Consider the following 23795-nt stretch of genomic DNA (forward strand, 5'->3'; position numbering starts at 1 on the left):
ATGCTTTCTCTGCATCTATTGAGATGATCATGTGATTTTTGTTCTTCATTTTATTAATGTGGTGTATTACGTTGATTGATTTGCGAATGTTAAACCATCCCTGCATCCCTGGAATAAATCCCACTTGATCATGGTGTTTTAACGTATTGTTGTATGCGATTTGCTAGTATTTTGTTGAGGATTTTCGCATCGATGTTCATCAGTGATATTGGCCTGTAATTTTCTTTTTTTGTGTTGTCCTTGTCTGGTTTTGGTATCAGGGTAATGTCAGCTTCGTAGAATGAGTTAGGGAGCTTCCCCCCCTCCTCAATTTTTTGGAAGAGTTTGAGAAGGATAGGTATTAAGTCTTCTTTGAATGTTTGGTAGAATTCACCAGGGAAGCCGTCTGGTCCTGGACTTTTATTTTTGGGGAGGTTTTTGATTACTGTTTCGATCTCCTTACTGGTGATTGGTCTATTCAAATTCTCCACTTCTTCTTGATCCAGTTTTGGAAGGTTGTATGATTCTAAGAATTTATCCATTTCTTCCAGATTGTCGAATTGGTTGGCATATAGTTTTTCATAGTATTCTCTTATAATCTTTTGTATTTCTGAGGTGTCTGTTGTAACCTCTCCTCTTTCATTTCTGATTTTACTTATTTGTGCCTTCTCTCTTTTTTTCTTGGTGAGTCTAGCTAAAGGTTTGTCTATTTTGTTGATCTTTTCAAAGAACCAGCTCTTGGTTTTATTCATTTTTTCTATTGTTTTTTTGGTCTCTATTTCATTTATTTCTGCTCTGATTTTTATTATTTCCCTTCTTCTACTGATTTTGGGCTTTGTTTGTTCTTCTTTTTCCAGTTCCTTTAGGTGCATTTTTAGATTGTTTATTTGAGATTTTTCTTGTTTGTTGAGATAGGCCTGTATCGCTATAAACTTCCCTCTTAGAACCGCTTTTGCTGTATCCCATAAATTCTGGCATGTCGTATTTTCATTTTCGTTTGTCTCCAGGTATTTTTTATTTCTTCTTTGATTTCTTCGTTAACCCAGTCGTTGTTCAGTAGCATTTTGTTTAATCTCCATGTATTTGTGGCTTTTCTGATTTTCTTCCTATAGTTGATTTCTAGTTTCATACCTTTGTGGTCAGAAAAGATGCTTGGTATTATTTCAATCTTCTTAAATTTATGGAGACTTGTTTTGTGGCCTAATATGTGATCAATCTTGGAGAATGTTCCATGTGCATTTGAAAAGAACGTGTATTCTTCGGTTTTTGGATGGAATGCTCTGTATATATCTACTAGGTCCATCTGTTCTAAGGTGTCATTTAAGGCCAATGTTTCCTTATTGATCTTCTGTTTGGATGATCTATCTGTTGGTGTAAGTGGAGTGTTAAAGTCCCCTACTATTATTGTGTTACTGTCTATTTCTGTTTTTATGTCTGTTAATAATTGCTTTATATATTTAGGTGCACCTACATTGGGTGCGTAGATATTTACAAGTGTTATATCCTCTTGTTGGATTGTTCCCTTGATCATTATGTAATGCCCTTCTTTGTCTCTTTTTACAGTTTTTGTTTTAAAGTCTATTTTGTCTGATATGAGTACTGCTACCCCAGCTTTCTTTTCATTGCCATCACAGACAGCTTTAAAAGTAAAGTTTAGGGGCCGGCCCGGAGGCACAAGCAGTTAAGTGCACGCGTTCCGCTGCGGCGGCCCGGGGTTTGCCGGTTCAGATCCCATGCACGCACCGACGCACCACTTGTCAAGCCATGCTGTGGCGGCGTCCCATATAAAGTGGAGGAAGATAGGCATGGATGTTAGCCCAGGGCCAGTCTTCCTCAGCAAAAAGAGGAGGATTGGCAGATGTTAGCTCAGGGCTGATCTTCCTCACAAAAAATAAATAAATAAAAGTAAAGTTTACACTTATAACTTACTCTCCACCAGTCGTGCATGAGTGTGTTACACTACATCTTCTCCCTCCATCACTTCATTTTTAGTCATGTAATATATAGAATGGTCATCTTGTTGTTTGTGCATATTTTGATTAGTAGAAAAGTTGGAGATAGTTTCAGATGCTTATTGGCCGTTGAATTTTTCTTTTTAATATATATAGCTTTTGTTCAGACTCTTAGTCTAGAACATTCTATGAGACTTCAAAACATATTTCTACCATTTCATATAATTACAGTGATTCAATGAAATTTTTATGCTCAACTTTGGAAAATAACAGCCCTCTGCTAAACTTTGGAAAATAAACTGGTTCTCACGTCAGGTTGATTAATGGGCTGTGTGGTCAGTCTCAACTGCTCAGTTCATGTATTAGTTGGTTCTTTAGGAAAAGTTAGAAGACACAGAGTGTGGGCACCTATCTACAAAATCGATAACAATGACTAGCATTTACATAGCATTACATAGCGCCAGAGACTGTTCTATGCATCTTATATATACTTCCTAATTTAATCCTCACAACAACTCTAAAAGTAGGAACTAATGTCTTCTTTTTACACATGAGGCCCAGAGAAGTTAAGTAACTTACCCAAGGTCACATAACTAACCAGTGGTAGAGCCAGAATTCACACCCAGACTCTGAAATCTGGTTCCAGAACTCTTAAACACTCTGTTCTCTTACTACCATGAAAAGTTCAAAACAAAGAATCTCAACAAGAACCAGAAAGACAAGAATCCATAACAATAAGTAAAATTAAGAGAAAGGATACTTCAACCTAATTGTTAAGTTTTGCACGAGAAAAAATAAAAGATGTGTGATACCAACAAGCATCTGACAGAAATTTCTTCCATAGAATAAACTGAAAAACCATAAGCATCACAAAAAAAAAAGGGTGTAGGGAACAATACCTACTTTGAAGGTTATCATAGAAACGAAGACTCTAAAGCAGAGACAGCTCAGAATTTTCTAATTTAATTTAGAATGCTAAATACGAAAGACTTTAAGATATGCTTGGGGGCCATAAGGAAGAGAATTGAAATAATAACAGTTGTGAGTGAAGGAGAGAAAATATTAGAATAGTGTATCCCAAACACAGATGGATTTCATAAACCATTGACAATAACGCAAAAGGCGACAATAGAGTAGAAGCAGAGCAGAGCGTTCTGATCTGCAAACAGAATGCCAAATATGCAGAAAAGAGGCATAGTAATCATACGTAATTAAATTTGGAAAAAAGATTCTCCTTAGATGAAAAAGGATTGGGAGAAGCTATGAAGAGCCTCTCAGGAGCAATCCCACAACCAACACAGCTGCTTATATTTGTAAATTATAAAGACCTATTGCAGACAGCTGAAAAGAAAAGCAAACTTTCATTCAAAGAAAAGAAGTGAAGGATGACCTTGGCTTTGGCAATGTAAACCATAGAGAAAGGCAAGTTCAATAGTCGAAGAGTCTATTTCTCCTTAAGAAATGAGTTTAAAGTTATTTCACCCATAAGAAAAATATAGAGTGAAAGTTCAAAAAAATGTTTTAAAGTTGCTTGGAAAAAATGTACTAATATGGTGGGATTTTTAGTCCTTTTAAAAAGAAAGCTGCTCAAATATACCATAAAAAAATAAAAAATAAACATGTTTTTGTTTATCAATTTCTAATCCAGGACACTCACTTTCAAGATTGGTCTTTAGGTATTTTATTTTGATTACTGTGTAATATTAGTAACCAAAAACACAACTTCAATGTTGTAACAAAACCTACTACATAGCAGGGTTTCTCAGCCTCAGCATTACTGACATTTGGGGCTGGATAATTCCTTGTTGTGGGGGCCTGTCCTGTGCTTTGTAGGATGTTTATCAGCATCCCTGGCTTCTACCCACTAGATGCCAGTAGCACCTCCACCCCAGTTATGATGCCAAAAATGTGTCTAAGTATTGCCAAATGCCTGTCTGGGGGGCAAAATCACCCCTGTTGAGAACCACTGTACTAAAGCAACTTTGGTAAGAAGCAGACTAACCTTTTTAGAAACGTTGTAAATGCACAAAGTTAAAATATTCAAATACTATTAAAAAATAAAAGTTTCCATTCTATCCCATCCCAGCCCATACCCCAGTGGAGTCCTGATTTAACCACTTCTATATTTTGTGTGTGTGTGTGTGAGGAAGATCAGCCCTGAGCTAACATCCATGCTAATCCTCCTCTTTTTGCTGAGGAAGACCGGCTCTGAGCTAACATCTATTGCCAATCCTCCTCCTTTTTTTTCCCCAAAGGCCCAGTAGATAGTTGTACGTCATAGTTGCACATCCTTCTAGTTGCTGTATGTGGGACGCAGCCTCAGCATGGCCGGAGAAGCAGTGCCTCAGTGAGTGCTCGGGATCCGAACCTGGGCGCCAGTAGCAGAGCGCAAGTACTTAACCGTTAAGCCACAGGGCCAGCCCTAACCACTTCTGTATTTTAATTAATTTTAACTTTTGTCAAACTTGCACATTTTAAAAAAGTCAAATAATGGTAAAAGATACAACAAAAAGACCATCGGTTTCCTTCCCCACCCTTCCCTTCATAGGCAACCACCTCCAACATTTTAACTGTTTTTTTTTTTATTCTGCTATCTCTTGAAGAATCAAAGTGAGACATTATCTGTTGGCTTCTTATTACCATAGTTGACAATTTAATATTCTTATATCCCACCCTCATTTTCCCAACAAATTCATCCTCTCTTTTTGTTGTAAACAAAGTTCAAATTATGATTATGTGGATCTGGCACTACACAGTAGTACAACAGTAGTGTGGTATAATGACATTTTCTTTCTTGTGTAACTTTTTTTCCTGCACAAAACCCTGTTTTTATTTCTAATTGCTTTGTTTTGCTCATTTGCTTCTTATTATTATTTTTGAATGCCTAAATCTTCCCAACCTCCAGTGGTCTCTCCACTTACTTAAATAGTGCAGATTATATATCAGTTCCATTTCCTTCCTGGAAATCTCTATCCTCCACCCCGCCCCACCCCCCACCCAGTTATCTGAGGTCTTTGTTCTCTAGACTCAATACATGGCTGAAGTCCTGGGACTTGTCTTCTTCATTATACCAATGATTCCTTCTTCTCTCTTGTGTTGGATCCTGGATTCCCTGAATCATGCATCCAATTTTTCCTCTATTTTTATCTATAGTAGCTTCCTTAGAAGGTGTATGAGAAGTAAAATGTTTGAGCATTTGTGTATCTGAAAAATGTCTTTATTCAACTCTAATACTTGATTTATAGTTTGTCTGGATATAGAATCCTAGGTTGAAAACCATATTCTTTTCTCAGATATTTGAAGGCATACCCCTCTCCTTTTTATTACTTTTAAGTGTAGCATACATTTGGAAAAGTGCACATATAATAAGTGTATAGATTCATGAATTTTTATAAACTGAACACACTCATGTAACCAGGACCCAGATCAAGTAAAAGAATTCTTAGAGCCGGTCTTCCTCAGCAAAAAAAGAGGAGGATTAGCACGGATGTTAGCTCAGGGCTGATCTTCCTCACAAAAAAAAGAACAAACAAACAAACAAAAAAAACGAATTCTTAGATATAACATAAAAATCAAGACCCATAAAAGAAAAAATAGATAAATTGCTTTTCATCAAAATTAAAAACTTCTGTTTGATAAAAGACCTATTAAAAGGGTGAAAGAAATAAACCAAGTTTTTCTCATTGACTAGCAGAAAATATTTGTGAATCACGTACCCAAAATATATTAAGAATTCTCTAAACCAAACAGTAAGAAAATAAGCAATCCAATCACAAAATGGACAAAATATTTGAACAGACAATTTATGCTGACGGCGAATAAACACAAAAAAATGTTCAACATTAGTCATTAGGGAAATGCAAATTCAAACCACAATGCGATACCACCATACACCTATTAGAGTGGTCAAAATAAAAATTACTGACAGTACCAAATGCTGGCAAGGGTACAGAGAAACTGGATCTCTCATTCATTGCTGGTGAGAATGTAAAATGGTAGAGCCACTCTGGAAAATTGTTTGGCAGTTTTTTTAAAAGTTAAACATACATTTACCGTATGACTCAGTAATTGGACTCCTGGGCCTGTATCCTAGAGAAATGAAAACGTAAGTTCACACAAAAATCTGTTCATGGATGTTCCTAGCAGCTTTATTTGTAATAGTTGCAAAGTGGAAACAGTCCAAATGTCTTTCAACAGATGAATGGCTAAACAAACTGTGGAACAAAATATAATTGTAATAGAATACCACTTAGCAATACAAAGAAACTATTGATAGACACAACAACTTAGTTCTATCTCAAGAACATTATGCTGAGTAGAAAAAGCCAATCTCAAAAGTGTACATGTATGCTAACTCCATTTATATGACATTCTCAAAACGACATTATAGAGATGGAGAATGGTTCAGTGGTTGCCACGAGGTAGAGGAGTGGGGAGGGTGTGGCTATAGAGGTAGCAGAAGGAGATTCCCTTGTGGTGGCAGAACGGTTCTGTATCTTGATTGTGGTGATTTAGGGGATAAAATGTCATAAAACCGTACACACAGACACACACAAACAAAAAAAGAAAGAAAAAGGAATGCATGCAAAAACTAGTGAAATCTGAGTAAGGTCTATAGTCTAGGTAATTGTATTGTATCAATGTCAATTTCCCAGTTTTGCCAATCTACTATAGTCATGATAATAGTTCTCATTGGAGAAAGCTGGTGAAGGTTACACAGGACCTCTCTGTACTATTTTTACAAGTTCTTGTGAATCTATAATCATTTCAAAATACAAAGTTTTAAAAATTAAATTTTTGTTTTTTGGTTTTTTTTGTTGTTGTTTTGGGATGATTTTTGGAAGGAGGAAAGGACTAAAAGTTCTTTACTCCACTATCTCCAAAAGTCCCCATTATTGTTTATAAATATTCTAGTCCCATACCTCACCACTTTTTTGTGTGTGTGTGAGGAAGATTGGCCCTGGGCTAACATCTGTGCTGATCTTCCTCTACTTTATATGGGACGCCGCCACAGCATGGCTTGACAAGCAGTGCATCGATGTGAACCCTCGAACCCCAGGCCACCGCAGCGAAGCGCACGCACCTAACTGCTACGCCAGCGGGCCAGCCCCTCCCCGTTACTTTTTAAAAATAGATTTGTGGCCATATTTTTTCTTGCCAATAAAACATAGAGTAGTAATATTTTTAACTGCTTGGGCTGTGTTAATTTTTATAAAAATTCAAAAGGTACAAATGAGTACACAGTGCAAAGTTCATCTCCAATTCTCTTGCTGTAGGCAATCACTGTTACCAGTTTGTAATATGTCTTGGGTATCATTCCATTGTTTTCTATGGATCACAATGTTTGTTACTAGTACTGTTACTATACTATGAGGAACTTTTTGTGGAGTCATTCATCATGGCCAGGGGGTGACAACCAGGGCCAAGAGGAGGCACCTCCTTTGTGGTACCCGGTGATGGAATTGACACGATCAGATTAATGATCTTCTCCTTTTCCACATTAACATACATAGAGACAAACTACATTTTATTATTTAGTATGGATTCAACTGCAACAATATTCTGTGGTATTAGATACACACACACACACACACACACACACACACAATGCTTAAGACTCAGAGTTGACTAGCTAATTACTGCTCTGAGATTAAACTTGCAGAACACTGTCAATAACTGTGCTTTAAATTTCTTCATGATTACATATAAAAATATAATTGTAATATATAAATGTTATAAAATATTCAAGCAACACAAATAAAGTAGTAGATGGAGTAGGTTATCCATTTTTTGTTAGTTTGTTTCTTTAAAGAGAACATCTTACCTCACTGCTGCTTACGCTTTGTAAGATTATATTTTGGTTTTTAGTAACTGTCATCATATCAGTTGAAGAGTTTGTATCATGACAAATGTCAAGCAATGATTCAGCATGTCTTTCTGACAAAAGAAACATAATAATGTGTTTTGATAAGACATCTCCAGCAATTTTCACCAATTTCACAGGAAGATGTAGCTCTAGGTTCTAAAATCAGTTCCATTTTGTCAATGATTTTCCTGAAATAGTGGTCTGGGATCCTGATGAAGCTTCAAGAGATAATTTTCACAGAAAAAGATGTAAGAACAAGAGTCCACAGAATGGATGGGTTTTTATTTGTTTTAAAAAAAAAAAAAGTTAGGCAAAGTTGCTAAGTGAAACCCCTAACAATATGCTGGAAATTACATTTGCTCTAGTTACCAAAGATAAAAGCGCTCAGCTTTACTCTAAGCACACTTCCTGTCTAGCACTTGAAGCCACATTAAATTGTCAGAGTTCTGAACACCAAACAGTGAACTCCCAGTTAGTTCCTGAGGAACATTGCTCTCATACGCATCCCCCTCTTGCTATCCTGATTCTTCAAATAAGGATGGGCTCTTGGATGAAAACTTCTTCCTCTTCCAATGGCTCTTCCATTTATCTCGCAACTGAAGCAAAATTGAACAAGTGATCTATACTCAGACCCTTCATTTCTTCACTATATTTTCCTTCTTTACTCTGCTATCTATCCTGTCTCTATCCTGCCATTGAAACTTCTCACTTCCGTACCACATTTGCCTTGTAACCTCTTTTCCAATTTGACAGTTTCCCACTCCTTCCTTCTTGCAACTCTCTCCCAATTCTCCTCTCTCTCTCTCTCTCTCTATCTCTCTCTCTCAGAGAGAGAGCATTCTCCTATTTTGTGGATTATATGTCCATCTCCCCACTTCCCAGGTCCGAAACTTAGGAATCATGTTTGACTCAACTCTCTCAACTTTTGTCTCTGTGTCTCCTCTATCAGCCTTACATCAGTAAGTTCTGCGAATTCTTCTTTCAAATATCTCTGCGACTCACCACACCCAGCACCTTTCAGGCCCACTGCCATACCACACCCAAGGACTCTTTTTCTGGCGCTTATCACCACACACAGGCACTTCTATAGTTTCTCAATAGAGTTCCCTGCCATGAGTCTTGTCCTTTGAATCCATTCTACACACTAAGAATAGGTTAATTTTCCTAAAACATGGCTTTCTTCATTCCCTGGCTTAAAATTCTTTAGTGACTCTATTTCACTGAAAAAAAAAGTATGTCCTTCAGCCTGACATTTAATGGGTCCTCAATGGACCCAGTTTCTTTATGTATCTGATCTCATGTGTTCCTTTTTCCTGACATGAACTTTCGGTTCTAGTCTCCTGTTTGCCCCTGGGATAAATCACGCTTGCTTACAGCATAGTGCCTCTGTTCCACAAGATCCAATCCCATCGTTTTTCAAGGACCAGATTGAGTCTCATCTCTTCATGAAAATTTCTTAGGTACAGCCTTGCTCCCTGCCCAGAAACTTCAAATAAAAGCCAACCAAACAATAAAGTCAAGCAGCTTCCCAAAGTCACACATTACTCAGTGGCACTATTTCATTACAGTTTTCTCTGTGACTGTTTCTATGTTTTTGCTCAGACTCCTTTCTCCCCACCTATATCAAATCTTCTCTCTTCTTCTCTTCCTTCCATATCTTGTCCAGCATTCGAAAACCACTGGAAGTCCCTCTTTCCCTTTTAAATTCACAACAAGGTCTTTCTCCTCTGACTTATGTAATGTGTCCCGGACCACACTGAACACTCTCAAAAGTTTGGACCATGTCTTAGACTCTTCCCATCCCTCAAAGCACCTAGTTGTGGGCCTTATCCAGAGTCACTGCTCAATAAATAGTTGTTGGCTTGATTTCTTTAAATGGATCTATTAAATACATGTAGAAAAAGAAAGATTTCTAATAGGGCTTTTATAGTTGGGGAATTTTGAAAGGAGAATAGAAATATTTACCTGGTTTTGGCATAGAATTCATTAGAATGTCCAATAACTGCTGTTTCCTAAAACTCTCTATTTGTGACACATAATGTATTGCTGATTTTCCACTAAAATCACAGAGTTTAGGATCTCTAGGAAGAACAGAATCAAACATCAAAGATTATTTAGTCAAATCTGTTAAAAAAGAAAACCAATATGAGAGGAAAAACATTGACATCAAATAAATAAAAGTCATCTTATATAGTTTGGGGACAACAATAATGACTTCAAAATGTATGAGATAGAGAGTGACAAGTTTTCAAGACTTAAATAAAAGGAATATGCTGTATATATTAATCACACTCCCATTCTAAAAACATTCTAATATTTGCAGAAAATTTCCCACTTTAAACAAAAATTTTCATAACTCTTTAATGATGCATACATCAAGTAAAGATAAAAACATCTTGATAAACTATTGTCTTATCACAAATAGCTGGCTTGATTAGTTTTTTTCTTTCCAATGATTTAGCTAACTGCTTACTTTCTTGATATTTCTTTTTCTAATGCTAACAGCTAGCAGTTTTATCATTCAAAATAGTAGAATGGCATAGAATCTCTCTTTAAAATTAAGCTCATATGCTTATTTCATAGGCTATTGGTTGAGTGGAGACATCTTGTCATAAAACCCCTCTCTGAGTGATCTTTTTGGTCCTTTGCCTTGCCCTGTTGTTGTTAAACCCAACTGGCTGATCGTAGGGCTCCTTGCAACACCACGAATGTCCTCTCTATGCTGTAGTGCATCCTAGGATTAGACGTCAGCTCAGAGATATGCAGAGGTTAAATGAGAGAACACTATTAACAGATTATGATGAGGGAAACAATGATAAAACTTGCTTCCTTAGTCATATTCTGGTCAAGGAGCAAACCGATCATGTTCTCTCACCTAAAACCTTTGAATTTGAATCTCTTTATTGCTATGGGACAGAGTAATGTTTTATGACTTGCAACAATATTCTCTTATTCATCAAAGGTCATGATTCAAAAGAAATAGCATAGGACCAAGAATCAGGGGACTGCTACTACCTTGATATGTGGCCTTAAGCAAGTCACTTAACTCATTGGGACCTCAATTTGCACAGCTGCCTTCATTAGTGTTTTTCCATGTGGCATCATTTGATTTCCAGTATTCTGGACCCCACTCCAGGCCTAGTGAACACCATCTCTGGGGTGGTGTCCAGTAATCTTCACTTTTAACCATCTCCCCAACTGTTTCTTAACCCCGAAGTCTGAAGTAGATTCGAACTTCCATCTTCATATTCTCGACTATACTTTTGTTATTGAAGCTCTCTCTTCCTTGTTTTTTCCCAAAACAAAATCCACATGAAATACTGAGAAAGAACTTGGGCCATCTGTTCTTATTCGATGACAAGACATCTAGGTAACAAACACTATTAGGAAACTGTAATTCTAACACGAGAGATGGCTTATTAACCCTCTGATTAAAAAAAAAGTTAGTTTTTACTTCCCCGCCTCCTAAAAGAGCATGTTGGCTTATAGTAGTTTTTAGATAACTGGAAATCACTACTATAAATTGCTTTTGTTAATTGACAATGCTTTCTGAAATAATTAGTAACATCTTGGGGGTAGGGAGCTGCATACTCAAGAATTATTTAACATTCCCAGTAACTACCAAAGAATAAGTATTTAAGCAAATAAAGCAAAGGGCCAATATCATGAGAATAATGGATAGCAATGTCTAACATCTGTACATCACTTTGCAACAGCAAAGCCCCTTTTATGAACATGCATGTGCATTTAACACATATAATTAAATAGCAATCTATATGTCTAGGTTTACAAATGACTTCCATAAATAACAATGGCATAGACGCCCTTCCATTGGTGCCGACTGACCACTCATACTCACGCGCGATGCCTGAGGAGCTCAGACAGAACCTCTGCAGGTCTGTAGACTGTTAACATATCAAGACTCTCAAAGAGGTCCACATCTCTCACAGCCAGCATCAGAGGGGTCAAGCCATGTTGGTTTGGGAAATTTATATCCAGGAACTCTTCAGATGCCTTTAAAAACATGAAGCTTTGTTTCTGTTATGTTTTTACTGCATAGCTGTTTGTACCAATCCTTGCATTTTCATTGCTTGGCCAAATTTTCATTTTAACTTCAATACATTCTTTCTCAATATCTATGTCAAGACAGAGCTGATAAATTGAAAGAACACAGGCCTGGGTTTGGATTTTAGCTCCTTAAGCTGGTTATTCAACCTTCCTGACAGGGATGTATCAAGGACACTCTGCTAAAAGGTAACAAAATCACCTTGATAAAATAAGCGGCACCCAGTTAAGCAATGAAAAATTTTCATTTGAGACAAAATTATATTAAAAAATTATTTGATATTTATCTGAAATTCTAATTTAACTGAGTGTCCTGCATTTTTATTTGCAAAATCCGGCAACCCTACTCACTGACCTTCAGAGTTCTCAGCTGTAAAGTAGGAATAATACAGTCTTCCTGGCAGAGTTGTTTTGATGATTGGAGCCAAAATATGAAAACCACTGAGCAGAGTGTTTGACACATGCTCAATAAACATTTTCGGAATGAATGAATGATTTATAATAATAAGGCAGCTCATTTAACTGTAGTATTTATATAGTCAAATGGAGGTGGATATACAGATGCTATTTGTTGTCTTAATGAAAGTAAAATTTAATTTGGATAATTCAGAACAGAAAAGCTACTGGAAGGCCAAATTACCCAAATTGTTTATTTTATAAACCAAAGTAACTCACTAATTTCCATCTCTATTTCACTTTATGCCATGTCAATATAATCAGTGTCTCTACCTCAGTTTCTCCAGGGACAAACTAGAGATAATGATATTACCTCAGAGGGGCACTGTGGGAATTAATTAGTTAATATTTTTTTCAGTCTCTGAAAAGAAACCACCTCTTATATCAATGTTTATTATGAGTCAGAACCAACATGAAAGTTTTGAGCTGAGAATAGTCTTGCGATAGCACATTAATTCAGCATCTGTTGATTAAGCTCTGGATCCAGTTACAGGCACCATTTTCTTAAAACTTGGCTGCTAATCATTAGGGGTGAAAAATGTGGTTATGAAAAAAGACACTGGATTACAAAAACCACTGTTGCAAATACCATTAAAATAAAATTTAGTGTCTTTCAAACAAATTTCTAAGCCTCAGTTTATGATGTATGGCAATTTTAGACAGTCGTGTAGTACAACAAAAGAATTTAGAGTCCTTTGGATTTTGTTGTGTATTTCCTCGAATTCTAGGTGACCAGAATATCGTTCACTTTTTCTTTATCTGTTTGTGTCTCCACCATCAGGGAGTGGAAGAAACTGTTTCCTAGCAGCAATTGATTTTCTTTCAGTTGGAAGGTCATGTGATCTGACAGTGTCTCTGAAGATAAATGCCAAGAGTAGGCAGTTGCTAGTCACCAATAATTAATGTCCTCAGTTATGCATATGGTTTTGCAAGTTACTTTGGGAAAGAGTATCTATGGGTAGAAAATCTAAACAAGAAGATTAACACCCCAAGAAGATAGCATTTAAAAAATGTACCCTCAACTCCTTTAGTAACAGCTAAATATTATGCAAAGCATAGGCTCTCTGATTCCCTTTTCAGGGTAAAGATAATAACTGCAGCTGCTCCAATGGGATCTAAACAGCAATTGCACAAATGGCAATGATGTCAAGGGAACTCTTCTGAGCAAGTTGGCAGTGGTTCTCTGGGGCATCCTGAGGGCACATCATTTCCCAGGGATGTTGTGTGACTTCTTCTAGCATCCAGCTGGAGGAAGGTAGAAATAGGCTGCTGCTGTGTTCTTTTATTATCTTGTTTTCCACCTCAGTGTCCTGTTTGATTCTGTTTCTTTCTCACATTTCCTGCCTGAAACTTTCTGGAACTGCATTTGAAAAGAGCTTAGTTTTCTTTAAAAGGAGTCGTAAAGTCTTTAAAAGCCCTTCTTACCACCCACCCCTCCACCCAAAGGCAGAAGCAAACATCAGTTTAACTGACCAGCAAGTGTTGAAGTTGTTCAAGATCACCTTGCCATGAACTTTGTAGAAGTTGCATTTGGGGAGCCTGGATTCCATTGATGTCCAAGAGTTGTCTTCGAACATCACAATTAGCCACATGGACCGCGGTTTGATTACTATAATTGCAAAGGGTGATATCTGCTCCCTTTTCCAGAAGAAATCCAACAACCTGCAACACCACAACATTCTTATTTAGCATCTTGGAGTGCCAACAGTGTCCTCAAGGCTGGGTAGAAAACGTACTTAGACATGGCTCTGATTCATGATATAGGAAAGAAGAATAAGAGGGGCATACCAATTAAGGATTTATTTGGATGCATGTGACTGCTATTTACCTTTTTTAAATTTGGGAAACAAAAATATCCATGATATGGATGATTGGATGGATATATATATATATATATATATATATATATATATATATATATATATATAACTAGAGGTCTGTGAATATTCTATGCTAAACCCACATAAAATATTGAAGTCCTCTTAGTATCATCTATAATTTAGAATACAAAACCCAAAAATTCAGGCTTGTAGATTCCTGAATGTTGCAAATATTTCTGCAAGTATTTCTAGGGAGAGAATAAACTCTATTCAAAATGGTGAGGGGGCTGGCCCCATGGCTTAGCGGTTAAGTGCGCGTGCTCCGCTACTGGTGGCCCGGGTTCAGATCCTGGGCACGCACTGACACACCGCTTGTCCAGCCATGCTGAGGCGGCGTCCCACATACAGCAACTAGAAGGATGTACAACTATGACACACAACTATCTACTGGGGCTTTAGGGAGAAAAAGGGAAAAACAAAAAAGAGGAGGATTGGCAATAGATGTTAGCTCAGGGCTGGTCTTCCTCAGCAAAAAGAGGAGTATTGGCATGGATGTTAGCTCAGGGCTGATCTTCCTCACCAAAAAAAAAAAGTCATGGAAGACTCATTTAATTTATTCAACAAATACGGATTGAGTGACCAATATGTGCCAAGAACTGTCCTTGGTGCTGAGCTTCCAACAATGAACAAGACAGGTGACCAGCTTTTAAAGCATTTTCAATCTAGTGAAGAACAGAGACAGATAAAAAGGCAATTGCAACACAGTGTGGTAAATGCGATGATGGGATAAATACAGGAGGCCAAGGGGGCTACTTAGAAGAAACTTATTAAGCTGTCTTGGAGGGTCCAGGAAGACTTGTTGGAGAAAGTGATGTCTAAGCTGAGAACTGAGGGATCAGACTCAGCTACCTAGGCAAAGACTGGGAGAAAGATTGTTTCAAGCAAAGGGTATAGTGTGAACAAGGTACTTTGGATGCTATGGTCTGAAGTATGTCTCCTCAAAATTCATATGTTGAACCCCTCACCTCCAATGTGATTGTATTTGGAGAGAGGGCCTCTAGGAATTAATTAAGGTTAAATGAGGTTATAAGGATGGGGTCCTGATCTGATAGGATTAGTGTCCTTATAAGAAGCGACACCAGAGAGCTTGCTCTCTCTCTCTGCCAAGTGAGGACACAGAGAAAAGGCAGCCACCTGCAAAGGGTGCTCTCACCAGAAATCAAATTAGCCAGAACCTTGATCTTGGACTTCTCAGCCTCCAAAACTATGAAAAAATAAATGTCTGTTTTTTAAGCCACACAGGCTTTGGTATGTTGTTATGAAGCTATCTAATACAGTGAACAAGATAACAAATAACATTCAAAGCTCTGGAAGGAATTGGGCATGGCTGGAGCTCAGGATGGGGGAAGGAGGGGTAAGATATGTGATGGAGAAGTCAGCAGTAGCTAAGTCCTGAAAGGCCTTACACCCCTTTTAGGAACTAGAGTTGTATCTTCAGGACAATGGGAGCCAGGGAAAGATTTTAAGGAGAAATGACATGATCAGATCAATATTTTTAAAAATCATTCTGGCTGCTGAAATAGATTAATATGGGGAAGAGGGGAAGAGAGACCAAAGAGGAGATTATTGCAGTAGCCTCATGGAGAGATGATGATGACTGAACAAGGGAAGTGGCAGAGGAAATGGAGTAGCTGATGGCATAATCCAGGAACATTTAGGAGGTAGAACTGATTAGATATGCGAGCTGATTTCTGAGCCAGAAATCAAGGATAACTCCCAGGTTTCTGACTTCAGTCTTCCTTACTTCCTTACTGCCACTGCAGACCAGACCACCATGATCTCTCACTGGAAACAGTGCAACAGCCTTCTAATAGATCTCTATATTTCCAAATACCTTTGTGTGAAGCCCATTACAATGACTAGAATCAGAAAGTCAGATAACAGTAAGCGTTGACAAGGATGTGGAGAAACAAGAACGCTTATGGATTGCTGTAAATGGTGCAGCCACTTTGAAAAACAGTCTAGTAGTTCCTCAAATGATTAAACATAGAGTTACCATACAATCCAGCAATTCCACTCCTACAAATGCTAGGAGTGGAATGAAAGAGAAATGAAAATACATGACCACACCAAGACTTGTACATAAATGTTTATAGCATCATTATTCATAGTAACCAAAACATGGAAACAACCCAAATTTCCAGCAATGGACAAATAGATAAATAAAATGTGGTATATCCATATAATGGAATATTATTCAACTATAAAAAGGAATGAAGTACATATGCTACAACATGGATGAACCTTGAAAACAGTACGCTAAGTGAGAGAAGCCAACCACAAAAGACCACATACTATATGATTCCATTCATATGAAAGTCCAGAATAGGAAAATCTATAGAGGTAGAAAGTAGATTAGTAGTTGCTTATGGCTAGGGAAGAGAGAGGGAGGAAGTGAAAATTTAAGAGATGTTTTCATGACAATGGGTCAGAAAATGATTCAGATTAAGGCAGAATCCTTTAAAAAAAGCCCTGCTGTGAAAGTTTAAGCCTGAATCAACCAGGGCTGCAAACTCTGTAGCTCCAGTCAGAAAGCAATGTGGATGCAAGGGATCCCTGTAGCTGAAATAGATGGTGTCAGTAATAATGAGCTTGCCACCTGATATAAGGCTTGGTATGGACCAAAAACATTGGGAGTTCATTTGGAAGAGCAGTAAGAAGCGCCCATGCTTCTGGAAACCAAAAGTAAATGTGCCTTGCTTATTGGCCTGGAGCCACTCTCATTCTCCACGTTCTTAACCCCTCTCTCCCCCTCTACCTAGACCTCAGCTGCTTTAAGGATAAACATCATTATAAGTGGAGTCAAGGACACCTTGTCTTCAAAGAGGGACTGAAGGTCATAGCCACCCATGCGAGTATATTGGTGAACTTCGAGGAGGGGAGAGACTCAAACTCCTATGGCACTCTTGGGTTCAGATTCCCAACTCAACATCCAGCCCAGTCCCTTGGGGGAAGTAGGTATCTGAATTCAGTTAATGAGGTTTGGGCAAAGTTCACAGTGGGAAAGGAAAGCTAATGTGAGTCTGTGGGTGAGGCCTCAATTCAATGTACTATTGTTGTGGCTTCTATATCTGAATGTATAATAGGAATTAATGTATTATGTGTGTTTACTTCCCAATTCCATTATGCGCCAGGAAGGATTCTTCTGATCCTGATGAGTGAATATGTAGAGAAGTGCTAGTATCTTGGGAGTCCCTGACCATTTTGAGTCTCTATGGCTGATAATTTTGCCAATTTGGGAGCCTCTGGCAAAGTGAGGCTGTCTCCTCCCCGAGGTGTTCCTTGGGGATTTAGACTTGTTGCCTCACTGACATGTCTATTAGGTACATTGCTTTTGAAAAGTGGATGTTAGCTTACTAGTGGGCTCTTATCAAAACTGAACACCTGATCCATCGAGATCTTGTGACCCTCAGGCCCAATATTCCCATTTGGAGGTGAGTCAACTCGGACTCAATGATTAACATGATGAGAAAGGCCCAACAAGCCTAGCTTGTCAAATGGAAATGTTATGTTTAAGAATGCAGCAGGCCCAGTCCCATTGGCATCTTCACTTTACATGAAAAAGTGATATTTTCTCTTTGCAGGAAATTTTATCCCCTACTCCACCACTTGAAGCAAAGCTGTTGGCTCAGGAGGACTTCACTTCACAAGGGTTCCCCTAAATGCCTGGGCCTGCGTCACTGATGGTTCAACCAAGCTGAAACCTGATAGCATGCCCTGGACCGTTGCAGCTGCTCAACCTCAGTGCCAGCAATGCAGAACTGACAATGGATGTGGCGGTTCCACTCAATGGGTAGAACTCAAGGCTCTTCTCATAGCTCTGGCCGCTACTCCCCTTGATGAACCTTGTCACTTTTTTACTGATTCTTGGGCTGCTGCCAATGTTCTAGCTGTTGGGCCTGCCACTTGGAAAATTACAGACTGGTCGATTAAAAACACATCTCTTTAAGGCCATGAACTGTGAAGCAAACTGTCTGGGTCAACTTCACGTAGAAACCCATGTCAAGGGTCCATTCTCTGATGAGATTGACTGGAATGAAATTTGATTGACCCTGCACAATCCAGATTGCCTCCATTGCTGCCTGGATCTATCATATCAGACATGGCAACACATCCACCAACATAGACTGGGCACAAAGTAAAGACCTGTATGTTTCTTACACAGCAGTGAAGTTGTAGCTTCTGAAATGGGAAACATAGATTTTGTGGTGGTGGAAGGAGAGCAACAAGCCTGGTAGCTAGGGAGAGAACATCTTAGACTCCATTATGTACAGGGGAGGGAGGGACATGAATGATCTTTGTCTTTCAGAACCACCCCAGGAGCTTTCTTTGTGAAGAAAAATGTCCTGGTATGGCTCTCCCGAATTGTTGCAAGCACCTTAAATTTAACTCACTGCTGGATCTGCCAGATAGTTCTGTTCACGATTTGATTGCCAACTCCCTTCTCCTTACCAAGAAGTCTATTAGAAACAGCAGCTGACAGCCCCAACTCTTGCACCTTCCATGTAAAACACTTGTCAACACCTCCAGACTTCTTCCCACACTCATCCCTGTAGCCATCACTCACTCATTCTGTGGAGCAGATGAATGCTACTCAGCTGTTGGCATGGACAAACAGGACTGATAACCCACACAAATCAAGGACCAGACTCAATTATTCAAACTGAATCGAGAATCCTAAGGCCTACCAGCCAGCTGAGAGGCCACATGGAGGCACTGTCAACCTGTGCCCCCCGACTGATATAGGTCCCAGTCAGGGGGCCCAGCAATTGTTAACACCACTTTTTTCCCCTCAGGGGCACCCCCAGGACTATACTTCTTGTGTGGAAACCTGGCACTAACTTGCATCCCTCTTGAAAACGTGGTGACTTAACGCCTTAGTGGTGGTCACAAGAGATCTTCAAATATTTAAGAAAATACCATCAGTAGATGACTCAGATGACCACAGAGCTTTCCCCAAAATGAAGCTACCATTGGTTACTTGGGGGAGCATCCCAGACGAATAGCTGACTTGTCATTTATGTGCCCTCCCGTGGACAATTATCCCTATGACAGGAGTCATGGAATTAAAAAAGTGGAACAAAATTTGTCCCCGACTTTAGCTGAAGTTATCAATGACACCACCTCATCCCTGAAAGGCATTCAGGTCAGTAGTCAAGTCACTGGCCAGGGCTGTTATGGATGATAGAATTGCCCTAGACTTCCTCCTTGCAGGCCAAGATGGTCTGTGCAATGGCTAATACATGTTGCCCCACCTGGATTGACAACTTGGACCAAGTGGGAAGGTCAATAGAGAAACTTAAAGAGACAGCCACCTGGTTTTCTAGGGCAGATCCTGATGGTTTATGTGATTTGCTCAGCTGGAAGAGTCCAGGACCCTGGATGGCATGGTTGAGGCCAGTCTACAGTATGGACTCATTCTGCTGCTTGGAGTCTTAATGATAGCAGCTTTAGTCGAATGTCATATAAAACAAATTGACTGATTTGGTCTCAGCCTCTGTTGGTCAGATTAATCAGAATAGCCAACAGAGTGGTATACTTATGGGAAAATTCACCAGAAGCCAAGACAATGTAGAAATGAAGGGTAGATATTGTTAGGGGACAAGTCTCCATGGGTCTCTCACATTTCTACAAGTCTTAAGAGCAGAGGCACTGACTGTCTTTGTTTCAGACTCTTTTAAAGCTTATTTGTATAATGAACAGCCTTGAAAGATAGAGATATTATCTCCCTCTGGAGCAAATGGTAGGTTTGCTTATTGCCCATTATAAAAGATTTGGGTTCCCTAAATTTAGGGTTCTTCTCCTTCAGTCCAACTCACTGTATGAGCAGGAGTCATCTGGTCCTCTTCCTATCATCCTGTGGGAATTAGGGCTTAGGGAACTGATACAAAACTAATAATACTCTGGGTAATGCTATTGTTAGGAGTGAAAAACTGCCATTGGTCTCTGACCCAGTTTTGTTTCTTATGCCAAGAATCAAGGAAATTGTGGCAGGCTAACTTGTTAGCTTGCAAGTAGGGTAAAATCTCAGATCTTTTATACTCCTTGACAGAGGCCTGCAGGTGAAAAGGTCTGAGAGAGGAAAGGAAGTGGTTGGAGGAGGATGTGGGATCAGTGGAGGTGTTTGTTTATTTATGTGTCATCAGAAGGGAGATATCTTAGTACATTAAATGTTAATGGAAAATATGATTATTGTTTGTAATAACATAAATATGGAAACCACCCACATGTCCAACAAAGTAGGATAGACAGATAAGTTGCAGCATAAATAGAATACTAGATACAGTAAAAATGAAAAACAACAGCTACATGTCTCAAAATGGGTGAATTTCAAAAACACAATAACGAACAGAAGAAGCAAGTTACAGAGGAACACATGCAGTGTAAATTTGTTTTTATAAAGTTCAGAAACAGGAAAAAATAAACAAGGTATTATTTAGGAACATATGCAGAGGTGGCAAAACTAAGGAAATGATTAATCCAAAATTCAAGACAATGATTACAAAGGGTAGGAGATGCAATTCAGGAGGAGCATATAGATGGCTTTTGAGACACAGCAGTGTTCTAATTTTTGGCTTGGATGGTGGGTACATGGGTGCTAGTGTCATTATTTTTCTGTAAGTTGAACATACATGTTTCTTTTTTTAGCATACATGCTATATTTTATAATTTGTCTAAAAGCTGTTAATAGAAAGGAGTCAAAATAGAAAAATTGCTAAGAATATAGTCAAGAGAGAGGCTAATTGAGGAAGCAAATGTGGCCAGGTAGGGTTGAGGGTCCATTTGCATTTAGACTACCAAGAATTTGTAGAAGCACTGACCTATGCAGTTGAGTGAAATTTGTCTTTTTCACTCTAGTTTCCCTGTTCTAAGCCCTTTTCTATTCCCCTTGAGGCCTCCTCCTTGCTGCCCCTCCCCAATTCCAAGTGCTCATATTGTTACCACTTTCACCTGCATTCTTAAAAAGGATATTATAAGTTCCTACACACAATGATATGAATGGTTGATAAGACCCAAAGAGATTATTTATTCTCTAGTTTATCCGTTCAATAAGTATTGATTAAGCACCTAGATGTGTCTGGCACTCTGCTTGCAGCTGGATATACAGCTAGAACAAAGAGGACAATCTCCTGCCCTTTTAGGTCTTATTATTATTTATTTACTCTTATGTCCCTACTTTCAGGATTATGTGCCTTTGTTAGAGCAGGGAACAAATTTCCAGGTACTGATAGGGCTGGGGGTTGGGAGTGGGACAGGAGGGAAAAGCTCAGGCTCCAATATACGGTCCCACTAGACCATAAGCTCCTCAAGGGTGACATCTGTGTTTGGTTCTCCTTTGTATCCAACATGAAGTATACTATATTGCCTAGGGTATAGTAGCAATATCTGTTGACAGAGTAAGGGAATGAATAAAGATGGCGATTGTCCACATGCAGCAACTAGAAGGGTGTGCAGCTATGACATACAGCTATCTACTGGGGCTTTGGGGGCAAAAAATAAAATAAATAAAATCTTTAAAAAAAAAAAAAAAAAAAAAAAAAAAAAAGATGGCGATTGTCTAGAATATTTAAGGTCTCCTAGTTCTCCCTCTAGTACCCCCACCCCATCCCCTCGCTTTGTGCCTTCAGACATTCTTTCATGGAGGTAAGTGATTATGCTATTCCCAAACATCACATTCTTGGAATCCTTAGCTTAGAAGACCATCCATGGGCCCCAGGACACCACATGTTACCTCTGTTAGATTTTCTTCTGCTGCCGTAATGAGAGGTGTATTCCCAGTCTTTGGATGCTGAAAGTCAAGGTTCCCGAGGATGGAATGGACTTTAGTAATATGGTCACAGATGAGCTCCACATCACCTCTTGAAACTACTTCCAGGAAATCATGAATCAGCTTATTTTTATTCATTTTTCTAGTTCCATGCAATTGCCTTCAAGAGAAAAGAAACAATTTAATTAAACGAGAGCCAACAAAGCAGTGGGTGGTTCAAATATAATATATTCTATCTTTAGTGTCACCTATTTCCTTCTTTTATGTGTAAAATTTTATAATAATTATAAAGACAATGTTGAAAAAGGGGAAAATCCCACAATCACATCAGTCTTAGTTCTTTGCACACATGTTTTAAATTAGGAACAATAATAATTTTACCATCACTTTGCAAGATCTGCTGTGGTACAGGAGAAGAAAGCAGGGATCAACACCAGAGTGAAAAAATCACAGACTTTGGAGCTTGATAGCACCTGGGTTCAAATCCCTCCACCACAGATTACCGATTGTGTAACCTTGAGCATGTCACTCAATTTCTCTGAGCTTCGTTTCCTCATGTCTAAAATGGAAATGATAACCGCCTCTTCAAATGGTTGGTGAGGATCTGAAATACTATATACAAAGCGTTGGCCCATTCTATTGGTGAAAATTCTTGTAGCATTTCTTTTTCTTTGGTACTGTTTACTAAAATCCCTATAATTATTTTATTTATGAAAATCCTATCTTCTCCACAATATTGTAAACTCCTCAATAGCAGGGACATTCCATGTCTTATACTTTTGTATCCTCCATAATTCTAGCCCAGTGTGAGTCATTGAAGAGCATGGTGGCCACCATTTTAAATTTTCCAGAAAAGTCTCTAATTTTAAATATCTCATCTCAGTTTTCCAAATCATTGAAATATATCTTAAATTGCAATTCTTTTGTGCATGTGAGGAAGATTGGCCCTGAGCTAACATCCATTGCCAATCCTTCTCTTTTTTTGCTAAGGAAGATTAGCTCTGAGCTAACATCTGTGCCCATCTTCCTCTCCTTTATATGTGTGATTCATCCACAGCATAGCTTGATGAGAGGTGCGTAGGTCCATGCCAAGGATTCGAAACTGTGAACCCCAGGCTGCCGAAGCAGAGCACGTGAACTTAACCACTAGGCCACCAGGCCAGCCCCCTTAAATGGCAATTTTTGAAGTCTCCAAACTACCTCCTCCATGGACCCTCTTGCTGTTGGACACAGCACAAAATCCTTTGTCAGACTCTACATTCCAACTTCAGCTTCTGACACCACAGTCACCGTATGTAGGCACGTGCTATTTCATTGAATGGGTAATTTACTTGCAGTGAACTGGCATTTGGATGAAAGCAAAAGAACAAAAGGTCTATGGCATAGCACAACTTTGTGGAGAAAAGCTAAGAAAAATAAACAAGAAAAAGTCTAAAATTGGTCCTCAGTGTTCTAAACACTCAAATGCCTTCCAAATTCATGGGCCCAACCACACAAAGCCTTCTTTCTCATAGAGAACATATACTTCACCCAAGAAATGGTACTATTTCATAAATCCATCCATTCATCTAAGAGGATACTATATGTCCTTTAGGAGCTTCCATTGACCTGTCACAACAGAGCATAATATAAAATAGTTAAGACAAAATTCAAGAAAGAAAATACATGATTAAGTGTCAAAGTAAACAACAAACCTTACAGAAGTCAGAGAAATGGGATGGCCACGTGGGCTGGAGCACTCCATGGAAAGAAAGGTATCAATAATATTTGGAGAGCCAGAGTGAAGGAGAAGGGGCATTTTTGATTGGGAGAAGAGCATGAACAAAGGC

At 38.7% G+C, this 23795-nt stretch overlaps 1 protein-coding gene across 1 annotated transcript in view; it reads right to left on the reverse strand.

The window, feature by feature from the left end:
* Positions 1-22104, reverse strand: part of MAP3K19 (mitogen-activated protein kinase kinase kinase 19) — a 55083-nt gene extending 32979 nt beyond the window's left edge. Inside the window, exons 1-5 of the mRNA XM_004423874.3 lie at positions 21931-22104; positions 13792-13980; positions 11657-11811; positions 9763-9878; positions 7756-7868 (exon numbers count right to left, since the gene is read on the reverse strand). Coding sequence (XP_004423931.3) covers positions 7756-7868; positions 9763-9878; positions 11657-11811; positions 13792-13980; positions 21931-22104 — 747 coding nt within the window. The remainder of the gene's footprint in view (positions 1-7755; positions 7869-9762; positions 9879-11656; positions 11812-13791; positions 13981-21930) is intronic.
* Between the last annotated feature and the right edge of the window lie 1691 nt (positions 22105-23795).

Source organism: Ceratotherium simum, chromosome 9 (genome assembly GCF_057802395.1).
Source record: "Ceratotherium simum simum isolate JZ-2026a chromosome 9, ASM5780239v1, whole genome shotgun sequence".
Classification (NCBI taxonomy): domain Eukaryota; kingdom Metazoa; phylum Chordata; class Mammalia; order Perissodactyla; family Rhinocerotidae; genus Ceratotherium; species Ceratotherium simum.